The sequence below is a fragment of the Octodon degus genome, unplaced genomic scaffold (assembly GCF_000260255.1).
Source record: "Octodon degus isolate 3935 unplaced genomic scaffold, OctDeg1.0 scaffold00226, whole genome shotgun sequence".
Lineage (NCBI taxonomy): Eukaryota > Metazoa > Chordata > Mammalia > Rodentia > Octodontidae > Octodon > Octodon degus.
Window position 1 is genome coordinate 2,425,962 of NW_004524802.1, and position 23,384 is coordinate 2,449,345.

Below are 23,384 nucleotides of genomic sequence, written 5' to 3' on the forward strand. Positions count from 1 at the left end.
TTTCAGCTTGGCATACATGAAGACTCTCAGAATCGGAAGAAGCTTTCAGAACTGCTACGCTACTACACATCTGCTTCTGGGGATGAGATGGTTTCTCTCAAGGACTACTGTACCAGGATGAAGGAGAACCAGAAGCACATCTATTACATCACAGGTAAAGGACAGTCCCTGCTGCAGACTCCATTGCTTTGTTTCGTGGAGGCCACATAGAGGTATGTGGGTGGTGTAGGTGAGACACTCGTGGAGCAGGTGGTGCCCATGCCTAAGCATCGGAGGGCCCAGGCAGCAGAACACAAAGTGGCAGGCAAAGCCTTTCGCTGTTCAAGGACTCCAAGTAACTTCACATTTCAGGTGAAACCAAGGACCAGGTAGCTAACTCGGCCTTTGTGGAACGGCTCCGGAAGCACGGCTTAGAAGTGATCTACATGATCGAGCCCATTGATGAGTACTGTGTTCAGCAGCTGAAGGAATTTGAGGGGAAAACTTTAGTGTCGGTTACCAAAGAGGGCTTGGAACTTCCAGAAGATGAAGAGGAGAAAAAAAAACAGGAAGAGAAAAAGACAAAGTTTGAAAACCTGTGCAAGATCATGAAAGACATCTTGGAGAAAAAGGTTGAAAAGGTATGTGTGCATGATTTCCTAATTATGAGCAAGTCTAAGGTGTTGGCACTTAGCCACGCTAGTGCCATCTTGACGTGCAAGGCCTAGCGCATGATTCCCTCCGTGATGATTATAGCGTTGATTTTACGTTGGCAGGTAGTTGCCTTCGTAGCTGTGTTGCTACCTTAAGTTGAAGGCCTGAGGAGGCAGAAAGCACTGGGTCTTTCCCTTTTTTTTTTTTTTTTTTAAGCACTGGATCTTTCTAGGCCAATTCATCACTTTATATCTCCTGATTACAGGTGGTCGTGTCAAACAGATTAGTGACGTCCCCATGCTGTATTGTCACAAGCACATATGGCTGGACAGCGAACATGGAAAGGATCATGAAAGCCCAAGCCCTAAGAGACAACTCCACGATGGGTTACATGGCAGCAAAGAAGCACCTGGAGATAAACCCTGACCACTCGATTATTGAGACCTTGAGGCAGAAGGCCGAGGCTGATAAGAATGACAAGTCTGTGAAGGACCTGGTCATCCTGCTGTATGAAACCGCACTGCTGTCCTCTGGCTTCAGCCTGGAAGACCCGCAGACCCACGCGAACAGGATTTACAGGATGATCAAGCTGGGTCTAGGTGAGCTCACGGGAAGGAAACCGAGGCAGCTGGGAAGGGGTCCTTCAGAGGAGGTGGCTCAGCGGGAGCACACCTGGCTGGCGCCACGGAGTCGTGGGGTTCTCATTGCTGCTTGGGGGACAATTAGAGATAAGGGGGTCTACCGATAAGAGCATTAGTTCTTAAATTTACGGACCTGGGGAGTGCCTGCCCCTGGTACCACATGCTGCGCCAGGCCCACCCCTGCCCCCAGGGTTGGCTGAGCTGGCCAAAAAAGAAAAGAATAAAAATTCACAGACTTCGTGCTGCTTTTGCTTTCCCAAATAAGGTATTGATGAGGACGACCCCACCGCCGATGACACCGCTGCTGCTGTTAATGAGGAGATGCCTCCCCTCGAAGGAGATGACGACACGTCACGCATGGAAGAAGTCGACTGAGCTCGGCCCGAAGCAGCACTAATTCGTGCTCAGTGCTTTAGTCTTCATTCCCTCTGATAATATATATTTTCAAGGATTTTTTTGTTCAGTCTGTGTGGCATGATAACTGCTTTTAAGGGGAAGATAAGATTTCTTTCTACTTGTAAGTAATCCTGTGATATTTTAGGCACTAAAGCAGAGCTAGCAGTGCTTCCTCGAGCTTCACCTTGGTTTACTTTAACAGGTTGAGATGTTTGTGGTAAGATGTAACTTAACTGTTAACTCTGAGCTGCTGAGCCAGATTGCTTAGTAGACCAGATCTTGTGTCTCTGAAGTGTTGAGATTCCCTCATGTTTAAAGGAATATTTGTTAAGATAGCTTGAGTTTTCTTATAGGATCTTTTATTAAACTTTCCCCAGTAGTTTCAGATCCGCATGTCCTAGGCTTCTAGAAGTACGGTGTACTGAAAACTTGACGCCAAGAGCTGCACGGGCTTGTTTTCCAAAGAAAAGGACTGTTTCAAGGGAGAGACAACTTCTAGGGATACCGCAGAGCTGTTTCAAAAATTATTCGGAACAGGGCCTGTGAGTGGGAGTGCGTGCCCAGGTCACATTCTGCTTTAAGAGGTAATAAACACAGCTGAGTTTAAAAACACAGAGTGTGCAAGTGTCTTACTTAGGGGTGGGTAATGTTGGGAGTGTGCTCCCAGGGTGCGGAACGCCGCCTTCAGGTGCAGCAGTCCCTGAAGGCCTGGTGACAACTCGTGGGTGCCAGAAGTACAGGTGTGTTCCACCTTTGGGCCCGCTGGCAGGAGAGGCGGGACTGGAGCACTGGCTGGCCTCAGCTTGCTTGTGACTGGCGGATGTGGGTGGTGGGCAACGTCCGACCCTTGCTTCTGGGCCTAACGGCTCCCTTCGTCCCTCCCCTGCAGTCCAGGGTCAAGCTCTCGCGGAGGCTGCTCTCCAGGGTCCGGGCTCGTGCACAAATGCTGGCTCTGCGCTGAGCTAGGACGCTGCGGCGCCAGAGCCTCTGGTAGTTCTTTTTTTTAAATTTTATTTGTGTGTGTGTGTGTGTGTGTGGCCAGCTCAGCCCACCAGGGGGCGGGGCTGGCTGGCATGTGGTGCTGGGGGATTGAACCGCGGTCCCTCTGCTTTGCTAAGCTTGTTTATTCTAAGTAGGTGCTTTAGACCACTGAGCCATCTCACCAGCCCCCTCTGGTAGTTCTTGAGCAAGAAAGAAGAAACCTTGGGTCCTGCAGGTGGGGGGCTAGGTTTGTGGGTCCTGGGGCTGGAAAGCAGATGGTGGGCAGGACCCCTCAGAAGACGGAACCTTAATCTGCCTCCACTTATGGAATCCTCAATCTTTTTCTGCCGTTGATGGGCTTAGCTGAGGATGGGCTTAGCGAGGATGCGCCCAGCAGAAGGGGCAGGTGGATGCGTCATCTTCAGAGTTTCAGGCAGGGCTGACTGCATCCTCGTGTATGCACAAGGCCTGGCTTTGGTCATTGGCACAGTTCAGATGAGTCACAAGTGAGTTGAGGGCCGGCCAAGTAGCTCAGCGGATTAAAGCACCTGCGGGGGGGGGGGGTCCATCCCAGGCCTGCAGTGCTGGCCTGCTCCTGGGATAACAGACCGAGCGTGGTGGCGCACACCTGTAACCCCAGCTCTTGGGAGGCTGTAAACGTGGATCACTACGAGTCCGATCTAGGAAGACCCTCAACACCCTGTAGACCCTTAAAATACAAAAAGCCAGGTTTGGCTCAGTGCCAAGCACGGTGCGTGGTAGCGCCAGCAGGAGGGAGACGGGTTTGAAGCTCGGAGAACAAGCTGAGTGCCTAGTATTGTATTTGCTTGGTGTGGGGTCTCCGTGCAGCTCGGGCTCGGAGCCCTTGTGCTCAGCCTCTGGGTGTACTCGTGTGTGACAGCACCAGGCTTCTTGCACTTCCCAGCTCTGAGGTAGGTCTTTCCTGTCCCCTGCTAGGCATCTGCACGCGGGGCCCTGTCATGGAGCGCTGCCCTCCGCTGGAGTGGGCTTTTCATGTGTTGATGGTGCTAGGCTGCAGGCCCGTCATGCGGTACCAGCCGTAACCATTTCCAAGCGTCTTTCCTCCCCTGGAAACCTGAGCCTGAAGTGCTGAGGATGCTCTCCTGCGCACCTGAAATTCCAGCTGTGGGAGGCTGAGGCAGGAGGATCCCAGGTTTGAACCCAGCCTTGCAATTCAATGACTCTCAAACCCTGGCAAAATGGAGAGGGCTGCGGTGCAGCTCAGTGCTGCAGGCTGCGTCAGCGTTGTCCTGACTGCCTCCAGGACCACGCATGCCCGGTCCTCCTGCCCCCACCTCCCACCCCTGGGACCAGACCCGGGCTTGCACATACCCCCAGCCCTGTGTTCACACCTGACACCTATGAAAGGCGACAGGTGCAGACGCTCAAGGTCTGGCTCAGGCCTCCAGGCCTGACCCAAATCCTAGAGCCACAAATGGGCTCCTCTATTTTTTAAATCCTGGATTAAAAACAAAAAGGGGCTGGGGAGATGGCTCAGTGGTATAAGCGCTTCCCTGGCCAGCGCAAGGACCTGAGTTCAGTTCCTGGTTCTGCAAAAAACCCAAAAAGACTTCAGAATTTAAAATGGGTCGATCAGGCAGGCACTGTGCATGCTGTCCTCTGTGTACTCGAGGTAGGAGCATCGAAATTTGGAGGATGACTCAGAACTGTGTCCCAGGCTTGTCTGCCTAGGCTGGGCTGGCACTTGCTGTCCTGCCTCAGCCTCCCAGAACACCAGTCACAGGCCACCGTCCCAGGTGGGGGCCTGGGCTCGGTCCCCATCCCCACTGGAAGAGGGAAAGTGGGTGCGTGGGCCTGCACATGGCCCTTGAGCTAGGAATTCCTCTGTGCCTGTGTGTGGTGTGTGGGAAAGCTCTGGTCCTGTGTGTGGTGGGGGTAGTGGGCTGGGCCAGGGCAGGCTGTGGCCAGGTGGGGCTGTGTGCCCAGCCCTGGGTACAGGGCACCCCAAGGCTGTGTCTGGCAAGGCCGTAGGCCAGGAGAGGGTGTGGTGGACTCGGTCCTGCCCCAGCTGCCACCAGGGTGGCGGCTGCACATTGGTTGCCAGGGGCTCCCTGTGACGTCACACAGGCCAGCCTGGGCCGGTGTCCTCCACTTGGTGGCCGCTCTGGGCGCAGTGTAGCCACTCCGTTCAGGAGGTGAGTCCTCGGTGACAGCTTGTGCCCCTTGCCACAGAGCCACACAGTGGACACTGGAGCCCTTGGCTTTAGCCAAACATCAGGCAGGGGCCCTAGCCATCCTTGCCCCCTGGCTGAGTTGGGGACCTGGGGCCAGGCACAGGAGGCAGGGCCCAAACCCAATGGCAGCCTTCGAGGTGCAGCCGCTCTCCCCACCCCCACAGCGGGCTGAGGACAGGCCCAGAGCTGGACGCCCCACAAGCAGCGCCATCTCTGGCACGGGATTCTGCCTGCCCTCCAAGGAGGACACCCGACAGCCACACTGGAGTCCCAGGACCACTGGGAAATTGCTTGGGAATTAGGCAGTGACTGCAAGCTGCGCAGGATTTTCCCAAAGTATAATTCTCATCTGAAGCAGTTTCCTAGAACAAGCGAGCATGCATGTGTGTGCGCGTGTGTGTGCACGTGTGTGATGTAAAACAAACCATCGAGGCCGGGGCTATAGCTCCAGCGGTATAGGTGGCAAGTGCAAGGTCCACGTTCAGTCCTCCGTGGTACCAAAGGATAAAGACATACCATCAGCCCGCCTGGCCGCGCCCGGCCTTGCTGCAGACTCTGCCCTGGGCCGCGCTGCTTCCCCGGTGCACAGCTTGGGATGGCTGTGCTGTCTGATTTGCTTTGGTTTAGCTTTTCAAGCCTGTGCATCCCAGGCTGGCCCTGGGATGGGTATTCTCCTGCCTCAGCCTCCTGAGCGTGGTGATCACAGGGTGCGCCGTCACACTGGGCTGAGATCGATGGGCCCTAGGTGAAGCCAAGCTCTCCAGGCCCACGTGCCCAGGGTACAGGGATGGGACAGTCCGCAGAGGGGCTTCCCCTGAGCCTGCTTGAGGCTTCTGATTTCGGTGCTGGTTTCACTTTTATGACAGCGACCCTGTCAGCATCGCCTGCGAATGAACCCAGCTGATGTCAGTCCCTGACCCCACCACCAGGTTAATCCGATTCTCCTTCGGGGAAGCAGCTTAGCGAGGAACAGCTGTTGGACGCAGGCCGCATGGGCACCCAGCCAGGGGACCACAAGCCCAGGCCACTGCGCTGGGCTGGCCTGCAAGATCCAAAAGAAATCCAGCAAGACAGCATGGGTGCCAGAAGCCTATGAGGCAGGAGGCGGGGCGGAAAGCTGCCAGCAGGCCGCGTCTGACTGCTCCCACCTGGCAGGGTCCGCTGCTCTGCCCAGGGCCACAGCAGCTGGTCTGGCCCTCCCCGAAGCCAGAGCGCTGCTCTAGAAGCAGCTCGAACCCCTGCCTCATTTGCACTGGACACGCTCTGTGCCCTGACCACGGCGCTGGTGCAGACGCAGGCTTCTGTTTATTATTTGGGGGGAGAGAGGGTCTCACTGTGCAGCCCAAGCTGGCCTTGAACTTGAGGTGATCCCCCTGCTTTGGCCTCCCAAGTGCTGCAATTACAGGTCTGCGCCACTGTGCCCAGTACCTTCCCCAATTTTGAGACAGGGTCTCCCGTAAGTTTTATATTTGTCTTTTTGTGTGTTTGTGGTACTGGGGATCGAACTTGGGACCTTGCGCTTGCCAGGCAGGCACTTATGCCGTTGAACTATATCCCCATCCCGTATCTTTTTGAGACAGGGTGCAGGCTGGCCTTGAGCTCACAGCGATCCTCTGTGATCCATGGGTGGCAGTGGGTCGCAGCTATGGACAAAGCTGGCTGAGCCCCAGATGACAGCAAGGGACAGGCAGTGACTAAGTAGAGGAGTGTGCAGTGTGAGAGCGCTGTGAGGGGTGTGTGAGCGTGCGTGTGCACACACGCATGTGCCAGGGGTGCTGTAGTGTGTGGATGGCTCCAGGAGAGGCTCAGGGCAGGCCAGAGCCCAGGCGTGGCGGCATGAGCCTGTAATCACAGCACACGGAGGGCTGAGGCAGGAGATGGCAGGTTTGAGCCCAGCCTGGGCAGTTTGGTGAGTGAGTGAGACCTTGCCTCACACAAGAGTGGGCTGGAGTGCAGCACCATATTGGGCCCTGGGTCCTCTGGAATGCAGGGTCCTCGGGGTTGACCTGCCCAGGTGTGACCTCACATCCCCCTGAGGAGAAGTGTTGGGGCTCCCTGCCTATCCCTGTGCTTCCGGGGTGACAACCTTTCAGGATCCCCTGCGCATCGCAGTCATCTCTTAGGTGGTTGGTGGCCCTCGGGGGTGGAGTGGAAGAGGAAGCAGGACCTCTTGACTCCCAGCCTTCCTGACTCAGTTTCCCCTGTGACGGACATCTTCCACTGCCTGGGAGCTTCCTCCCAGGTTCTGACAAGGGCCCAGGCAGCGTCTGTCATGAAGGGGGCACGGGCACCACTTCAGGCTGAGGCAGGAGGCTCAAGTGCAGCCCAGTGGAGGGGACTCAGCAAGCCTGTGTCAAGAGTTTTGAAAATGGGGTGGGACAGAGCTCAGCACCAAGGCCCCGGTTCAGCCCCTGGAGCCGCAAAGCAAATCCCCAAGCCCCGCGCACAGCTAAGCCTCCGGCTTTTCCGCTCTGTCCCGAGGTGCTGGGGACCGAGCCTGCTGGGGCTGGGAGTTCTCCCCAAGCCCACCCTGGCCGTGGAGGCTGGGGTAGGAGCAGGCCTACTCCTGTGCAGGGAGAGGAAGGGGTCCCTGCTCATCCCGAGCTCCTTCCTGCTCTAGGGATCAAAACCCAGATGCCCCAGACAGTGCAGGAGGCCGGGTGGGCGCGCAGAGCCCTGGGCCTTGGGGTGTGTAGCAACCGGGTGAGGCGGGCCCCCTGGGCCCTCTGCTCTGCTGCAGCTAGTGGCCCTGGAGGATGGGACAGGATGGGTGCCTTCACAGCTGACACTGACAACTGCCCCTCGGCCAGGCACACAAGGCCACCTCTGCTGTGCTGCTTCGAGCTCTTGTTGGAGTTCAGGGCTCACTGTGGAGCGCAGGCTGGCTGGAAGCCGGGACCCTCCTGCCTCAGCCTCCCTTAGTGCCAGGATCGCAGCGTGTACCACCACACCCAGCTGGAATGTGTGCTTTACTTCTGGGCCTGCTTCTCAAACCCACCACCCTGGTGTAGGCATGAGGAAAACACTGGGCAAGCTTGGAGAAGGGTTCTGGGCAGACCCAAGCCAGCGCGCGCCACACCTTTGGGGCTGTCAGGAGAGTGTGACTGACCCCGGCTCGGCGGAAGCTGAGGCTGTTGGTGAGGGGCAAGTCACACAGCATGCAGTGGTGACCTCTGTGACCCCCATGCTTCCCCACAGGGCTCAGAGCACCTCCTGCCAGGAGTCCCAAGAGCGGCGGCGACATGAGACACCAAGGACCACCTCGCCCTCTGGTTCTCTCGGTGAGTGTGGGCAGCATCTACTCTGCTTTTTCCTGTTTTTGTCAAGTCTTTGGGCTTCTGAGATTTTCTTGCTGTCATGTCACACTTCTTAGAAAAAACTGGGCTGTGTGCTGTCTTGGGAAAGCCATTGCCCTGTCTGGGGTTACACTGTTGTGCTAAAGATAGGCTGGGTGTGTTGGCGCACCCCTGTAATCCCGCACTCGGGAGGCTGAGGCAGGAGGATCGCTTCAAGTTAGAGGTCAGTCTGGGCTTCAAGTGAGCTCACAGCCAGCCTGAACTGCATGGTGAGACCCTGTCTAAAAAAGACAAAAAAGAAGAAGAAAAAAATGGCACAGCAGCGCCAGGGAGCAGCACAGGTCTGCAATCCCAGCATCCGGGAGCCTGAGGCAGGGGAGTGAGTTCAAGGCCGGCCTGGCTCACTCCATGGGGAGACCCTGTCTCACCAGAGACAGAGCAAAAACCAGAACGAAGGCACATGGTGCACACGGAGTGGTGGCTGCCAGGGCCCACAGGATGTGAGGGGCCCGCGCTCCAGGGTTTGCGTCTCGAGCAAAACTCTCTTCCTCCCAAGAACCTTTGCAGAAATCTTACTCGGTCTCGCTGAGGCCTAATGTAGTCAAGGCTGCCAGGTAATTCAGGCAGGGCTCCAGTTTCAGCTTTTTGGAGACAAGGTCTCTCTATGGAGCCCAGGCTGGCCTTGAGCTCATGGCAACCCTCCTGCCTCAGCCTTCCCAGGGCTGGGGTCCCAGGCAAGCATGCGCCACCATGCCGGGCACAGGCTCTGGGTTTGGGCAATGATGTTCTGCTGGTCTTGGGCAGAAGGCTGAGTCACCTCACACCCCGGACCCCGATGGGCCTGTCCCTGCACATTTATTTCTCCAGTGAAGCAAGGCCCCTTGCCTGCCATGGCCAGTCTGCGACGCCACGCCCCCTGCATCAGGGCAGCACTCAGTGCCACCTGGGCTGGGGCTCCTGGCTCCCGGAAGCGGCAGAGGAGCTCCCGCCACCACCTCCAGGTGCCTCCTGTTGCCCCAGGCCCAGGCCCAGCCCGCCAAGCCGTGAGGATCTGGGCTCGTTTTGGGACTGAGCGTCAGCCTGCTCTGAAGGATGGGGAGGCTGGGAGCAGCGCTGCGGGGTGGGACATGTCTGCTTCCTGATGGGGTGGATGGGTCACCTTTGTCCCTCCCTGCCTGGTGGGGGGCACACCTGACCCAGGGCCCAGGCTGTAGATCCTGTCTGTGCCCCTCTCCAGGGGCCAGGGTCACAATTGGCTGGCGTGTCCGGCATCACCATGTACTATGTCCCTGTCCCCAATGCTGCCCACGAGATGGACACTAGCCCCCATCCTCCTGCACAGGCTGCTCACAGGAAGGACCTCATGAGCCTGGCTGAAGTCATCTGGAGAGAGGTGGGTGATGCACACCCAGCAGCTGCCCCTGATTTTTAGGGGACAATGGGTGCCCCAAGGCTTGGGCCAGTGGGGCCAACCCAGTGCTGAGTTCTGGGGACGGCAGCCCTGGGCTGCTGAGGAAGTCGCCTGCTGTGGCATTAGTCACCTCCAAGGTGTTTTCCCTCAGTAATGGGTGGAACCCATGTTTTTGATTGTTTTGTTTTTAAATTTATTTAGTACAGGGTCTCCAGGATCTCACTACCCTGATTGAACTCCTAGTGATTCTTCTGTTTTTGGCCTCCCAAGTGCTGGGACTACAGGCGCGTGCACGTGACCATGCCCAGTCTCAACTGCACTCTCAGTGTGCACGTGCACGTGCGAGGTTGGGGGTGTGGGCACGGCACACTAAGGGTTGAACCCTGGTCCCTGCTGTGCCTAAGCAGGCACTTTTTTTTTTTGCAGAACCGGGGATTGAATCAGTTAAGCAGGCACTTTAATCTGCTGAGCTACCTGGTCAGCCCCAGAACCTCTGGTTTTCACACTGAATGACACCCACAGTTTTATTGAGGCAAGGTCTCACTAAGAAAATAAATTACCTAAGTTGGGCTCAAATTTATGATCTTCCTGCCTCAGTCTTAGCGCGCTGGGGTGCACTGAGGCTCCAGCTCGGTCTTCCCCCAGCACTGGCCACTGAGCAGGCCTGCGCAGCCTGGCGCTCACCTTAGCTTCTGTTACGTCTTGGAAGAGAGCTAACTGTCTGGCTCAGTCACGCTCTTGCTATGTAGCTCAGGCCAGCCTCAAGCTCGCCACATCACCAAGGCTGGGCTTGAGTTTATAATCTTCCTGCCTCGGCCTCCACTGTTGTTAGGATTCCAGGCGTGCCACCACACCTCGCTTGAGTCGTTTTAATAGGATAAAAGAGAAAACCACATCTCAAAGCAGTCTTTCTTCCAGCTCTTAGATCCGGACAGCGACCCAGAGGAGACCCCCGGCGGCTCCCTGACCGGCCGCTTCCTGGGTGTCGGGCACAGCCTAAAGCCCGGTGGCCTGTGGGCCGCACGGGACTCGGCCACTCCTAAGGTCCGCGGCCCCACCGTGCCGGCTGCCTGGGCCCCTGCCACAGCTGCACTGGAAGCCAGCGATGTGGACATGCAGTCTGAGGGCGAGCTGCCCCCTGAGGCCAGCAGACAGCTGCCCAGCAGGGCCCGGGGACCCCGGCAACCCCCCAGACTTGGGGGTGAGCGAGACAAGGGCCACAAGCTCTCACTTTCCAAGAGGAAACTGGAACTTTTACTTGTGGAGCCAGAAAAGAACAAGAGAAAGAAGTACTCCGCAGCCTGATCCAGGTGAGCGGAGGAGCTTGCCGGCCGGGAGCCTACCCAGACACTGTCTTCTGACAGAAAGGCCTAGCGGCAAACGCTGGTCGTGAGAGCTGGAGCTCGCAAACCAGCCTGCCAGCCCAGCTTCCCCCGGCACGGGAGGAGCCACTGGGCACGGGGCCAGGCCTGTAATTTTGCCCAGCAGATTGGGAGGCTGAGGCAGGAGAAGCAGAAGTGAAAGGCCAGCCTGGGCCACCTAGCAGGCGCCTGTCTCCAGCAGGTGGGAGGGCAGGGTGCAGCTCAGCACCAAGGCCCACGTTCAATCTCCAGTACCGAAAGGAGTTTTCTTGGCTGAAACATGTGGCCCTTTTCTAGAAGGTCTAAAACAAAAAGGAGCTGGGCATAGCGGTCCACGCCTGCAATTCCGCACCCAGGAGGCTGAAGCACAACTCAGTTCATTCAAGGCCAGCCCCGGCTACACAGCAAGCTCAAGGCCAGCTTAGAACACACCAAGACTGTGCCTCAAACCCAAACCAGTCTCCAAAGGCCCCTGGTTCTACTTTCCCAACTACTTTTCCAGTTCTGGGGACTGAAGCTGAGCACCCTGCCACTGTCCTGCTTATTTCAGACAGAGTCTGCAGCCAAGCAAGCCAAAGGGCTGCTCCGCGCGGGGCTAGGTAACCAGGCTCCACCCCTCCCCCACCGCCAGGCCTGGCGCTTGGGCCACACGGCACCGAGCTCAGCCCTGCTGTTTCTGGGCCTGCAGGTGGGCGCGGAGCTGGTGCTGATGCTGCAGCCCTGCGGCCCTCCAAGCTGGACACCCTCCCTGCCCAGCACTGCGCTGCCCTAGGTGCAATAAAGGAAGTCGCGGCAGCCTCGCTCCACCGCTTGCCGGGGGAGAAGCGCTTCGCTGGCCCTGCGGGGTGGGGCAGGTGCCCAGCCCTCCTCATCTGGGAGGAGAGGTGGCCGGCAGGGGATGCTGGGCCATGGACCTCTGCTCCTAGGTGTCATCCCGAGCCCCAACCCAGTGGTCTGCACTGCGCTTCCTGGGGCGTTGGACACCCTTGGCTTGGGCGTCTTGTAGTGCGGCCACTTCTCGAGTGACTTCCTGTCTCAGCCTTGCTCCAGTCCCTCAGCCCGGGCCTCTGGGGGTAGTGGGATGGTGCTCTGCTGCGCCACCCCGCTGGGAGCCAGTGCCCCTCAGCACATGGGACTTGTGCTGACACAGGCCTCCCCATGGTTGCGGTGTGGGCAGGACAGCGCGGCTCTGGGACCTGGAGTGGCCTGGCCCCGGGCCATCGGGGTGCCGATGGCTGTAAGGGCTGTTCCTCACTCAGAGCCTGCTGGGGTATGGCTGGCAGGAGATGCGAAGCTGGGTCACACTTAGTGTTTTATTTCATAAAACAGCCACAGTCCACTCGATAAAAACAGCTGCATCCTCCAGCGTCCAGCCCCACCCCACATGCCACCTCAGATGCCCCTTCCCTCGAGTCCACACCTCCTCCAGGCTGGGGGCTGAGTGATGGCTGAGCTCTGCTGTCACTGTCACAGGAAGCAGCCAGCTCACTCGGTGCACAGCACGGCCACGCCGCGCTCGTAGAAGCTCCGCGGGTCCTCCTTTGTGGCGATCTCGAAGTCCACAGTGAAGATGAGGTCGGCCCGGGTGAAGTTCAGGTAGACAGGCAGGGTCACCTGTGGGGACAATGGAGGCTGGTGGCGGCCTGTGACAAGGCCCACCCTGTGCTGGGAAATGTGGGGGGACAGCAGGGCTCTGGACAGGAAATGCGTCTGTGGGCCGGGTCCCTCCCGGTGTTCCTGACCAGAGCAAGGCCGCTGCACTCACCACGCTGGCCTTCTTCTCAGCGTTGGTCTGCTTGACCCAGCGCAGCTGAGTCAGTGGAAGGACTGTGGAAATGGCGTTGGACAGCGACAGCTTGTTGTTGCTGCAGGTGGCACCCTGTAGCTTGAGGCCTGCAAGGAAAGAGGGTGACACGGCCTGGTGTGGACAAAGGAACCCAGGTCCTCCCAGGACCCACACAGGCCATGGGTGGACAGCAAGAGGTCCTGTCCAGCAGGCCAACACGGGAGCTCACCTGTGACACCGAAGCTGCAGGCATCCAGGGTGGCGCTCTGGGAGGTGGTGACATTGACCTCCAGGCACAGCTCCTCCAGGGACCAGCTGTTGGCCTGTGCCACGTACTGCCTGGTGGCTGTGATGTAGGCCTCAGGCACAAACAGGCCACCCAGGCACACGTGGATGTTCTGTGGGAACACAGGGCTCTGTCAGGTGAGCTCTGAGGACAGTGGGGCTGTGTCCCGGGGTCCCAAGTGCGTCCCTACCTTGAGCTCCTTGGCGCCACCAGACGCAGCCGCCAGCGAAATGCTCTGCAGCTGCTTGATGCGCTCGCTGAAGTCAGACACCCACTGGATGACCGTCATGCCTGCAGGCACCGTGTAGTGGGACCAGCTCTGCGGCAGGATGCCTGGGGGTGCAGGAGACCTGGCTGGGACGGGCGCTGGGCGGCTGCCCCGGCTGTGCCCTACCCACTCCGTCCTCAGGGCTCACGGGCTGGGGCCGGAGGATGGGGCAGAGCCCAAGGCTCCAGCTTCAGGCCCAGGCCCACACGAAGGATGACAAGCTGAGCCCAGAGGGTGGCTCCAAGCTGCACAGGGCATGCTCCGCCCCACCCTCAGGATCCCCTGCCTGATGCCAGAGCGGGGAGAGCTGGCCACTGCCGGGCAGCAGCCTTGGGAGGTGAGGTGCGTGCACCTTTGACGAGCGCGTTGATGAGCGTGCGCAGGTAGTTGGTCTGCTTCTTCTTGCCCTCGCAGACCTGTACAACGTCAGCCAGGTCCTGGCGCACGTCCTGCAGGAGCCGTGCACCCATCTTCACCTCCCTCTCGAAGAACCGGAATAGAGGGTCCTGAGGTGGGGGAGGGGGTGAGGGCTCAGCCGAGGAGCCGCACGTGGGTCTGCCCAGGGAACTTGTGGGACCCACAGGGGACAATATGGAAAGGGCTGGGGACGGTCCACTGTGCCTGGGCCCCAGTGTCACAACGCCCACACCAACCACAGGAGACCAGAAGGGGCCGCCCCCTGCCGGGCTCCAGGTGTCTGCCGGGCTCCAGGTGGCCGGCAGCGCCCACCTTGATGTTCTCCACCGTGCGCTTGAGGGGGCCCAGGCTGTGTGGGATGAGGTGCAGCCAGTTGGAAGCCGTAGTGTGCAGCGTGCGCATCCAGGCCGGGCGCCCGTCGGCCGTGGCATCTGCGCGGGCCTTCTTCTCAGTCTCGGCGTAGGCCAGGTCATCCTCATCCTCCAGCATCTGCATCTTCAGCATCTTGCTGATCATATCCACACCTGTGGCGGAGGGGCGTGGGGCGTCGACCACGTGAGGGCCCAGCCTCGTGCCCAGCCCAGGATCACACGCCCCACGCCCGGCAGCACCAGCCCGGGCTCCTGCACCGAGCCAGGTGTGCGATGCCTGCCCCAGGCACAGGGCTCAGCCAGTATGCAGGCAGCTGGGGCCACAGACCAGGAGGACCCAGTGCCCACAGCCTGTAGCGCAGCTTGGGAGGAGCTCAGCTGGGAGAGGGATTCCCCTTGGCCCCTCTGCCTGGGGGAGCCTCATGGGGCTCAGGAGCCTGGGAGACTGGGCCAGGACTCTTACGGCACCATGGCTGCTCAGGCCCAGTGAGCACCGGCGTTGGTGCCGGTGAGCCGTGGTAACACCTGCAGGGACTCGTGGAGGACAGGGCATCGCCAGAGCTGTAGTGGGCCCTGACAAGGGATGCCAGGCAGGTTCTGAGGGGTGCACCACCTTGGGGATGCCAGGCCCGGTGCTACCTCCACCCCGCCTGTGCAGGTCTGTCGGTCTCAACTCTGTTTCATTTCTCTGTGGGCTGGGACAGACCTAGGCCTGGAGTGAAATGGCCAGCACTCTACTACTGAGCCACCCCTGTGGCCCAAGACAGCATGTTCCCCCAGGTTGTGAGGAGGCCGATGCTGCTGGGCTGTGAACCTGCTGAAGAAATGACCACTAGATCATGTCCTAGCCCGTCTCTGATTCCCAGCACTATGTCCTTTTCATCCCCAGGAAAACGTGCTCCTGAGCAGGGAGGAAAATCTCAACCTCATGTGCAGCTCACTGTGTAACAGGCAGGCACTTCCTCTGAATGGGGCTCCACCCGCGTCCCCCAGGCAGGCAGGGTCCACCCACCCTGTGTGGTCAGCAGCACACGCTCAGCGTTGTTGGGCAGCCCGAGCCAGGATGGTGTCTGGGTGTCGGGGAGCAGCTCCACCCACTGCACGAACTCCTCTCGCCTGGAAAAGTGCAGTGGCAGGCAGCATTAGGGGCAGCTTGGAGCTGTGCCGCCCACCCCCCAGCCCAGAGGCTGCATGGGCACCTGATGCCGTCGGGCATCTGAATGTCCTTGTGCCCGTCCACCTTGCATGCCAGCTTGAATTCGCTGTCGAAGCTGCGGGTGGTGAATAGGCGCTCCAGGAAGGTGTTGAGCAGACGCTGATCAAACTCGTTGTCCACACGGCCGCCATAGATGGACTGGGCCATCAAGGTCTTCAAGGCTGACCACGGGATCTTATCAGGCGAGATGTTCTGGCGGCCCTGGGGAGGCAAGGCTAGTCACGCACACCCTGGAAGCCCACTTCCTCCTTCATACCAACAAGCACACCACAGGCTGCTGCAACATCAACATGTTCCTGGGTTGCCAGCCCACCCTTCCCTGACCCGTGGCTACAGGGCTTCCTCCAAGGGCTGCGGGCTCCAGGCGCAGTATGGCTACTTGCCTTGGCTGTGTCATCCAGCCACGTGTCCACGGTGTCACAGGCTGACCGCAGGTCAGATTCCCCAAACTCATACTTCTTTGACCACCCCAGCGGTGCATAGCGCAGGCGCTCTTGGATGATGGCATGGAACCAGGCCAGCAGGAAGTACAGGCGTGCCCGCTCGTTGGGAGACTGGAGGGAGGGGACGGGGCAGAGCGGTGAGTGAGCAGCATGCTGCGTGGAGGACCACGGATCCACCGTGCTGCCACACTCTGACCCCTTACCTGGGAGCCTAGGGCACAAGGAGGTGCCACGTAAAGCGAGGTGGCTACTGGGAGGGTACCAGGCTTTGCTACCGATGAAAGTGACAGCTGACTTTACTCAGTCAGTAGCAGCACTACAGAAGACAGACCCTGGCGCTGGACTGCGGTGCAGAACCAAACAGTGGAATGCAGAGCACACTGATGGGATTGCTGTCACGGCCTTGTGCTGCCTGGGCACCTGCCTGCCTGGGGCTCCTGTGGCCACTGGACCACACTGGCATGGCTCTAGATGGCTTCCCCATGGGTCCTCCCTGGGGTCCACACCTGAGACCAAACACTGAAGTGTGCGTGGGCCTCCACCTTGCCGAGCACAGAAGTTCTGGCTGCACTTAAAAGGACCTGTGCATCGGCCACAGGGCACTGCGGGGAAGGGGCTGCGCCTGGCCTGTGAGAAGCAGGAGCACCCGCTACCTTGCAGATCCGCGACACGGGGATGCTGCTGAACGTCCGCAGCATGTTGGCCTTCACTCCTGGCGGTGGCTCAAACACAAAGATGCGGCCAGCACGGAGCAGGTTCACGGGCACCTGGAGGAGGACGTACACCTGCAGGTGAGGGGTGGCCCTGCGCATGCATGCGGGTGGCGCATGTAGGTGATGCCCGCCCACCCCGCCCACCTTGGGGTTGATCTCCATGGTGAGGAAGAGGCGGAAGCAGGCGTGTGGCTGCAGGGAGTGCAGCTTCTTCTCCAGCTGCATCAGCCAGCCGGGGGCCAGGTGCACGTTCTTCAGCATCACCCACCTGTGGGGAAAGGGCGCTCAGCCATGTGCTCCTCTGGGAACTGGGGACCCGGGCTGGACCTCAGGCCTACCTGCCAGACTTCACGGCAGTGTTGATTGCTTTGTCTGCTTGGTTAAAGCCTTCCGCCGAGCCTGGAACGGGGAAGCGCAGCGTCAGTCATGCACCCAGGGGCCCGGGGGCCCGTCCGCAGTGGCCAGACCCTTACCAATGGCAATCGAAGTGATCTGTGTGTTCTGCTCGGCCGCAAGGTCCTCCACGTGCCCACTGGCATCGTAGCCAGGCACTGAGCACATTAGGACGGGCGTGTTGGGCTTCACCTGTGAGGAAGAGCAGAAGTGAGCAGCCGCCCCTTCAGTGAGGACTGGGAGACCCCTTGGTCCTGGGACTCACCTCAGTGCCCACGATATGTGCCAGGTCAAGCGGCTGCTCCATGATGGACATGAAAGACTCCCCGAGGTTTGTGGAGACGAACATGTGGGCCATGGCCAGGAGGCGGTCGGGCCGGAAGGCCTGGATGAGCAGGAGGCGGTGGACGGCCTGCCCGATGGAGGCTGCAAGGGGACCCGAGGTGTGAGGGTGTGTGCTTGGGGGCCTACTTAGCATCTAGCCGCGGCCGAGACGCAACAGGATGTCCCTGGGAAACCACCTCACTGCCCAGGCGGAGCCACAGAACGAGGAGCCATGTGCCAGTCATCTCTATCTTCTGCAATACTAAGATGAACCTGGGACCTTGCTCAGGGTAGGGTACTCTACCACAGCCCGTCCCCAGCTCTGTGTTTTCCTTTGATGGGTAGTAGGTCGCCCAGGCTGGCCCTCTACTCATATCTCACTGCCTCAGCTTCCCAAGGATGCAGCTAGGACTGTACGTGTGCACTAGCACGCCTGACTGGAATCAGCAAAGTCTCTGCCGTCCACACTTAACGCAGGCTGGCCTCAGCTTGCTAAGCTGTCTAGGTTGGCCTTGAACTCTCAATTCTCCTGCTTCTGCCTCCTGAGTGCTGTCATATGCCATCACACCTGGTATCAATCTGCTGTGTCTAAGCCAATTCCTATATGTAGGAGCCACTTTCCTAAAAAGTTTTAACAGTGACATAGTTACCTTGAGAATCTGTGACTTATTCTTTTTGGAAATACCATCTTTCTTTCCTTTTTGCGGTAGCACTGGAGATTGAACCTAAGGCCTTTCCACTGAATCACAGCCCCAGGTCTTTAAAAAACATTTAACTCTGAGACAGTGCCTCACTAAGTCAGTAAGGTGCCCAGGCTAGGCTCAAAACTGTGTTCCTCCTGCCTCAACCTCCCAGTGATGGGAGTGGAAGTGCCCTCCAAGGAGCAGCAAGCACCCAGGCCTACGAGGAGGCCTGGTGAGACTCACTTGAGGGCGAATCCTCGTTCCAGAGGTGTGGCACGGTCTGCTCCGGGGAGCTGCTGTCCAGCCAGATGCCAAATTGCTGTGGAGAGGAGAAGAGGTCACCAAGGGATATATATGGCTGGTTCTTCTGGGCCGGGGCTGTGCTGTGGGTGGGGCCCAGGGCCTCATGCGGCTCTTTCATTGAACCCTCCCCAGTCCTGAGCCGAGCACAGGGAGCACGCATGACACATGGCCAGGACCTTACCACACGGGTGGACACAGGGACACATAGCGACAGTCACCTCATCGGCCTGGACCTTGGCAATCAGGTCTTTGAACGCAGGTAGGCAGCTTAGCCGTGCCACAGCTTCCGCCTGCTCCACTGTCAGGCCCGCAACCTTGGGGGTGGAGCCAGCGCTCAGCACAATCTCCTTGCCCCGCAGGAAGTGCTGGAACTCAGCATCATAGGCGGGCTCCCTGTGGGGGGAGGTCAAGTGGGCCTGGGCACTCACAGCCGGGCACTCCAGAAAGGGAAGGACAGGTGGGGTGTGCCTTACCCCACAGTGCCTTTCAGCTTGATCCTAGCTAGCAGCATGGCAAAGGTGATGTGGTCTTGGTGCAGCATGCCTCTGGCCACCCGGTTGAATGCCACCTGGGATGGTGGGAGAGGTCGGTGGCACTGCAAAGCCGCGGCCCACCACCACCCAGCCATGTCCCGCCCATCTCACCTGGAAGAGGTCCTTGGTTATGACCGAGAGGCGCTGTGTGTGGTCAGTGACGCCCTTGAGGTTGGGGTTCTCGTACAGGACATTGTGGTAGATGTCCAGGAAGAACTGCAGCGAGTACTGGTACAGGAAGTGGATCTGCGAGCAGGGTGCGTGTCAGCCTGGCCCCAGCCCTTCCCTGGCCCAGGGAGATGCCCAGCTGCTGCTGGCCCAGGGCGCCCGTCACCTGCTTCAGGGACTCCATGGTGAAGTAGATGCTGCTGCAGGCGGTGGACAGCGGCAGGTACTGCTGGGACACAGTCTCCACCTCCTGCATGACGATGTCAGTCTCCTCCACCTTCCTGGTGACCTCAGCAGCCTCTCGCTTCAGGTTCTCCAGCGTGGTGATAATGGTGTCGTCGTCCAGGATGCGGCCCTTCACCTCATTCAGAGCTTGCAGAAGGGATTTCTCCAGCTGTCGCAGGCGCAGCTGAAACTCCCCTGAGAGAGCAGAACACGGCTGCTTTAACACGGATGCCAGCTCAGGAGGAGCCGTGCTGAGGCGCCCACCTGACTCCTGGCTTGGGTCCCCTGGCCACTAGGCCCTGCGGCTCCCACCCACGAACAAGCAGCCTCTCGGCGCGGCACCTTGGAGCTTGAGAAGATCGGAGCGTTTCTCGTCCACGTCGGGCCTTTCCGCCTTCAGCACCTCATTGAGACACTGGCTCTGTAAGCTGCTGCGTGTGACGGTGAAGTTCACGAAGGTGACCCGGGAGCAGAGGTCCGGAGGGAACTCCACCTGCGCGCAGGGATGCATCAGGCCACTGAATCTGCTGCCACCAAGCCAGCACCACTGCCTCTGGCTGCTGGGAAGCCACACGGCTTACCGTGGGGTCTCGGGTGGACAGGAAGATGACAAATGATGGCGAAAGGTCGATGTCCTGGTCTCCAAGGGTAATCAACACTCGACCCCCTGTTCGTCGGACCTCACGGTTCAGCACTGGGTTCAAAACTGGATCGTAGCTTTCCACGTCCTGGACAGCACACCAGGGACACTGGTGTCAACTACAGCTGTGCAACTGGCAGCTCCACGCAGGCGTGGACATCAAGTGCGTGGACATCAACTTGCTACATGCTGTGAGCAGCAGAGCACGGGTCCCACCCCAGCACCAGGGGGCAGGTCACCTCCTGCTTGGATCAGGCACAGTAAGTGCCAGGTGGCCACGCTGGGTATGGCTCCTGCACCGGACACTTCGACCCTAAGATGTGTCTCTCGTTACAGGTGTACTTGCTAGGCAGGTGCATAAAGACAAAGATCGCTTTCACTGATTTGCCACTTATTTAGTGGTACTAAGAACTGAACCCAGGGACTCTGCATTGAGCTACGTTCTAAACCGCTTTTTAATTATGTATTCTTTTTCCAGGTAAGGTCTCACTGTGCAGTTCAGGCAGGCCTTGAACTCACAGCAGTCCTCCTGCTCCAGCCTCCCAAGTGCTGAGATCACAGGCATGCACCAGCATGACCAGTTTTATTTTTAATTCTGAGACAGCTCTCAGTAAGTTGCCCGGTTGGGCTTGAACCCGTGATCCTTCTGCTCAGCCTCAAAGATACAGGCCGGAGGAGGGTGCCGCCATACTGGGCTGGCTTTCCTCTCAAAGCTGATTAGCACCCCTTTATACCAGGGAACGACGATGTCCCAGGGAGCTAGCTGCATGTGGGTGTGACACGTCATTCCTTTTTACCTCCTTCCCCTCCATCTTGCCTCCTGGTCTTCCGTTTTGCACCAGACCTCCCTCCCTGCTTAGTATCCATCTTTTATTTTCATCTTTATTTACACTTGGAGTTTCCCATGTAAGGAAAGCACTGATCCTAGCTGGTGTCTGACTTACCTCACTTTACACCACGGGCTCAAGGTGCATTTACTTTTCTTAACATGCCCCAAGTCTATCTTTCCTTACGGCAAAGCAGTACTCCACTGTACTCAGTACTGCACTGCACTCAGTACTCCACCGTAAAGAGCGCATCTTTCTTATCCATTCAGCTGTGCGTGGACAGATAAACCGTTTCTGGGATGCACTTCTGGGGAGCTGTGTTGCTATAAACATGAGTGTCTACAGACGGATTTTTTTTATAGACTTTTTCTTGTTTTGAGACAGGATCTCACTATGTAGCCGAGGCTGGCCTCCAGCTCAGGAGCTGACCCTCCTGCCTCTGCCTCATGCGCCCCCACACCTAGCTGGACCTGCCTTTTTTTTTTTAAACTACTTATTTATTTTTACATTTATTTTGTGTGTGTGTGTGTGTGTGTGTGGCCAGCTCCGCCCACCAGGGGGCGGGGCTGGCTGGCATGTGGTGCTGGGGGATCGAACCGCAGTTCACTGTGCTTTGCTAAGCTTGTACTAAGTAGGTGCTTTAGACCACTGAGCCATCTCTCCAGCCCCTGGACCTGCCTTTTGTAGGACAAACATCAGAAGGCGTTTCTTCCCCCTGACACCAGGTCTCCGGCAGCCCGTCATCATGCCTACATAACGCAGTTTCACCTCACGTCACCCGTGTCTGAGACTGGATTTTCTGAAAGGAGCCCGCTGAAGCAGCAGGTCTGAAGGACACCAACCTGGACCAGGAGGGGGTTGCCGAATCGCAGCGCACTTTCCAGGTTCTTCCTGAAGGCGTCGTCCAGGAAGCTGGTGCGCGTGATCTTCCGGTCCTTGTACTCATTCATGATGAACTCCGTTGCCTGGCCAGAGGGGTCAATGATCAGTGGGTACCTAAGGAGGTGGCCAGAGAAGAAAGGTTTGGAGTTCAGCAGTGGCCACAGTGGGTGGGCTCTCAACGTCTCCAGACGTGCTCTACAGACAGGCTGACTGAGCTGATTAGCTTCAGTCTAAGTCACCTCCTGACCTGAGTCGCCCTGGTTAGCACAGCTGTTGTCACCTCCTTTCCTCTTTAGGGTGGATGTATCCTCAGCCCTCCCCTCCCAGGCACAGTCGGCTGACTGCCCTGTGCTGGTCCTCCTGGGCTCCAGGCAAATACCCAGTGGCAGCGTCTGGGGGTCCTAATGCTGGCCTGTGTTATAGTGTGCCTTAAGGCTGGGACTGTCATCTGGCCCACCTCCACAAGGGGACAGGCAAGAGGCCAAGGCCAGGCTCTGGTACCCTAAGAAGAGACCCCAGTCACAATGCTGACTGCACATGCACGTTGGGAAACTGCTGGCCCAAGGGCTCATGGCTCACCTTCCCTACCCCTTCTCAGTTCTGGTCACAAGTCCCCTCCCAGGCACTGCTTCTGAGCAGACTCAGGCCCAGTCACATGTCCCTGGGGAGCCTCTCCCTTGCTCCGCTCACTCCCAGCAGAGTCCAACACCTGAGATCCAAGTCCTGCTCTGCCCCGCCCCACTGCGGTGGGGACACAGGGTCATCTTTTGCTGCCCCGTCTGGCCCTCTGCTGGGACCTGGCTACTGCTGAGTGGACACCAGGAGCAGAAGCCCCCAGGCAGAGCCACCACCAGTGTCCATGTGAGCACTACCTGGCCAGGACGAGCATCTGCTCGTGACCTGAGCAGAAGCCGGCAGTCAACACTGGCACATGGGAAGGCTTGGTAAGGGGCAGGCGTGTAGCTGGAGTTTCTTTCTTTTTTAAATGTATTTGGTACAGGGTCTACAGGTCTCACGAAGATCGGACTTGTAGTGATCCTCCTGCTTTCAGCCTCCCAAGTGCTGGGGTTACAGGTGCACCACCAGGCCCAGTCTCAGTGCCATCTCAGAGCACCTCGGAGGTGGGGCTGGCCTAGCACGCTGGGGGTCGAACCCCGGCCGCTGCATTCTGCTTTAGTCTGCTGAGCTATCTGGCCCGCCCTGCCCGGCTGGGGAGGCCCGGCGCCCACTGCGAGGGGACCCGATGCAGGTTGTCCTGCGGCGCCCTCTGCCCAGCCCCTGCGGTCGTTGCCTGCTATAGCCTCCTTCGGCGCCTGGAGCGCTTTCTGTTCTTCTGTGATGGCGCGGATGCACTGCACCTCTGCACCAAGCTGCGTCCGCACCCCTTCTTGAGAGTGTCTTGCTAAGTTACCCAAGCTAGGTTCAAGACTGCGACTGTCCTGTTTCAGCCTCCAAGTGGGCTGGGGTTATAGGCCTGTGCCACTGTGGTGCTGCCAACACAGCTCTGCCACCCATCTTGGAAGGTGACAGCAAGAACATCTGGGGGTGCAGCTCACTGGCAGACTGCCTGCCTAGCATGTGAGGCCCTGGCTTTGATCCTGTGTACAAAAAAGAAAAAGAAGGAAGGAAAAAAATGGGAGACTATGCGACTGATTCCAAAATAATTCAGACAATCAAAAAGTGACATTTGGGAGAAATGGCATGACCTGAAAGACCAGTACTCTGGGAGGCTGACAGGAGGACCACAAATTTGAGGCCAGCCTGGGGAACTTAATAAGGCCAAGGGTATTTTAAAACAAAGCAATATAAGAAGGAGACTGGGGCTGGGGAGATAACTCAGTGACATAAGCACCTGCCTTGCAAGTGCAGGGTCCCCAGTTTGATCTCTGGTACTGGGGGGAAAAAAAGTACAATAATCAAATAAAAAAAAAACTAAGTGCCTGCTTAAGCAAGCGCAGGGACTGGGGTTCG

General features: G+C 58.4%; 2 protein-coding genes across 2 annotated transcripts in view; one reads left to right on the top strand and one right to left on the bottom strand.

Annotated features, from left to right (window-relative positions):
- Hsp90aa1 (heat shock protein 90 alpha family class A member 1) overlaps positions 1-1,785 on the top strand; it is a 41,770-nt gene extending 39,985 nt beyond the window's left edge. Inside the window, exons 6-9 of the mRNA XM_004645431.2 lie at positions 7-154; positions 352-620; positions 899-1,232; positions 1,540-1,785. Of these exons, the coding sequence (XP_004645488.1) occupies positions 7-154; positions 352-620; positions 899-1,232; positions 1,540-1,649 (861 nt within the window). The 3' untranslated portion in view covers positions 1,650-1,785. The remainder of the gene's footprint in view (positions 1-6; positions 155-351; positions 621-898; positions 1,233-1,539) is intronic.
- A 10,608-nt stretch (positions 1,786-12,393) lies between these two features.
- The window catches only part of Dync1h1 (dynein cytoplasmic 1 heavy chain 1), a 73,853-nt gene continuing 62,862 nt past the window's right edge, over positions 12,394-23,384 (bottom strand). Inside the window, exons 57-78 of the mRNA XM_004645405.2 lie at positions 21,374-21,527; positions 19,646-19,792; positions 19,407-19,557; positions 19,006-19,259; positions 18,783-18,917; positions 18,612-18,706; positions 18,357-18,531; positions 18,079-18,154; positions 17,094-17,254; positions 16,909-17,020; positions 16,774-16,834; positions 16,580-16,703; positions 16,376-16,489; positions 15,663-15,833; positions 15,263-15,480; positions 15,076-15,179; positions 14,005-14,216; positions 13,628-13,781; positions 13,198-13,340; positions 12,951-13,119; positions 12,701-12,828; positions 12,394-12,549 (exon numbers count right to left, since the gene is read on the bottom strand). Coding sequence (XP_004645462.1) covers positions 12,421-12,549; positions 12,701-12,828; positions 12,951-13,119; positions 13,198-13,340; positions 13,628-13,781; positions 14,005-14,216; positions 15,076-15,179; positions 15,263-15,480; positions 15,663-15,833; positions 16,376-16,489; positions 16,580-16,703; positions 16,774-16,834; positions 16,909-17,020; positions 17,094-17,254; positions 18,079-18,154; positions 18,357-18,531; positions 18,612-18,706; positions 18,783-18,917; positions 19,006-19,259; positions 19,407-19,557; positions 19,646-19,792; positions 21,374-21,527 — 3,187 coding nt within the window. The 3' untranslated portion in view covers positions 12,394-12,420. The remainder of the gene's footprint in view (positions 12,550-12,700; positions 12,829-12,950; positions 13,120-13,197; positions 13,341-13,627; positions 13,782-14,004; positions 14,217-15,075; positions 15,180-15,262; positions 15,481-15,662; positions 15,834-16,375; positions 16,490-16,579; positions 16,704-16,773; positions 16,835-16,908; positions 17,021-17,093; positions 17,255-18,078; positions 18,155-18,356; positions 18,532-18,611; positions 18,707-18,782; positions 18,918-19,005; positions 19,260-19,406; positions 19,558-19,645; positions 19,793-21,373; positions 21,528-23,384) is intronic.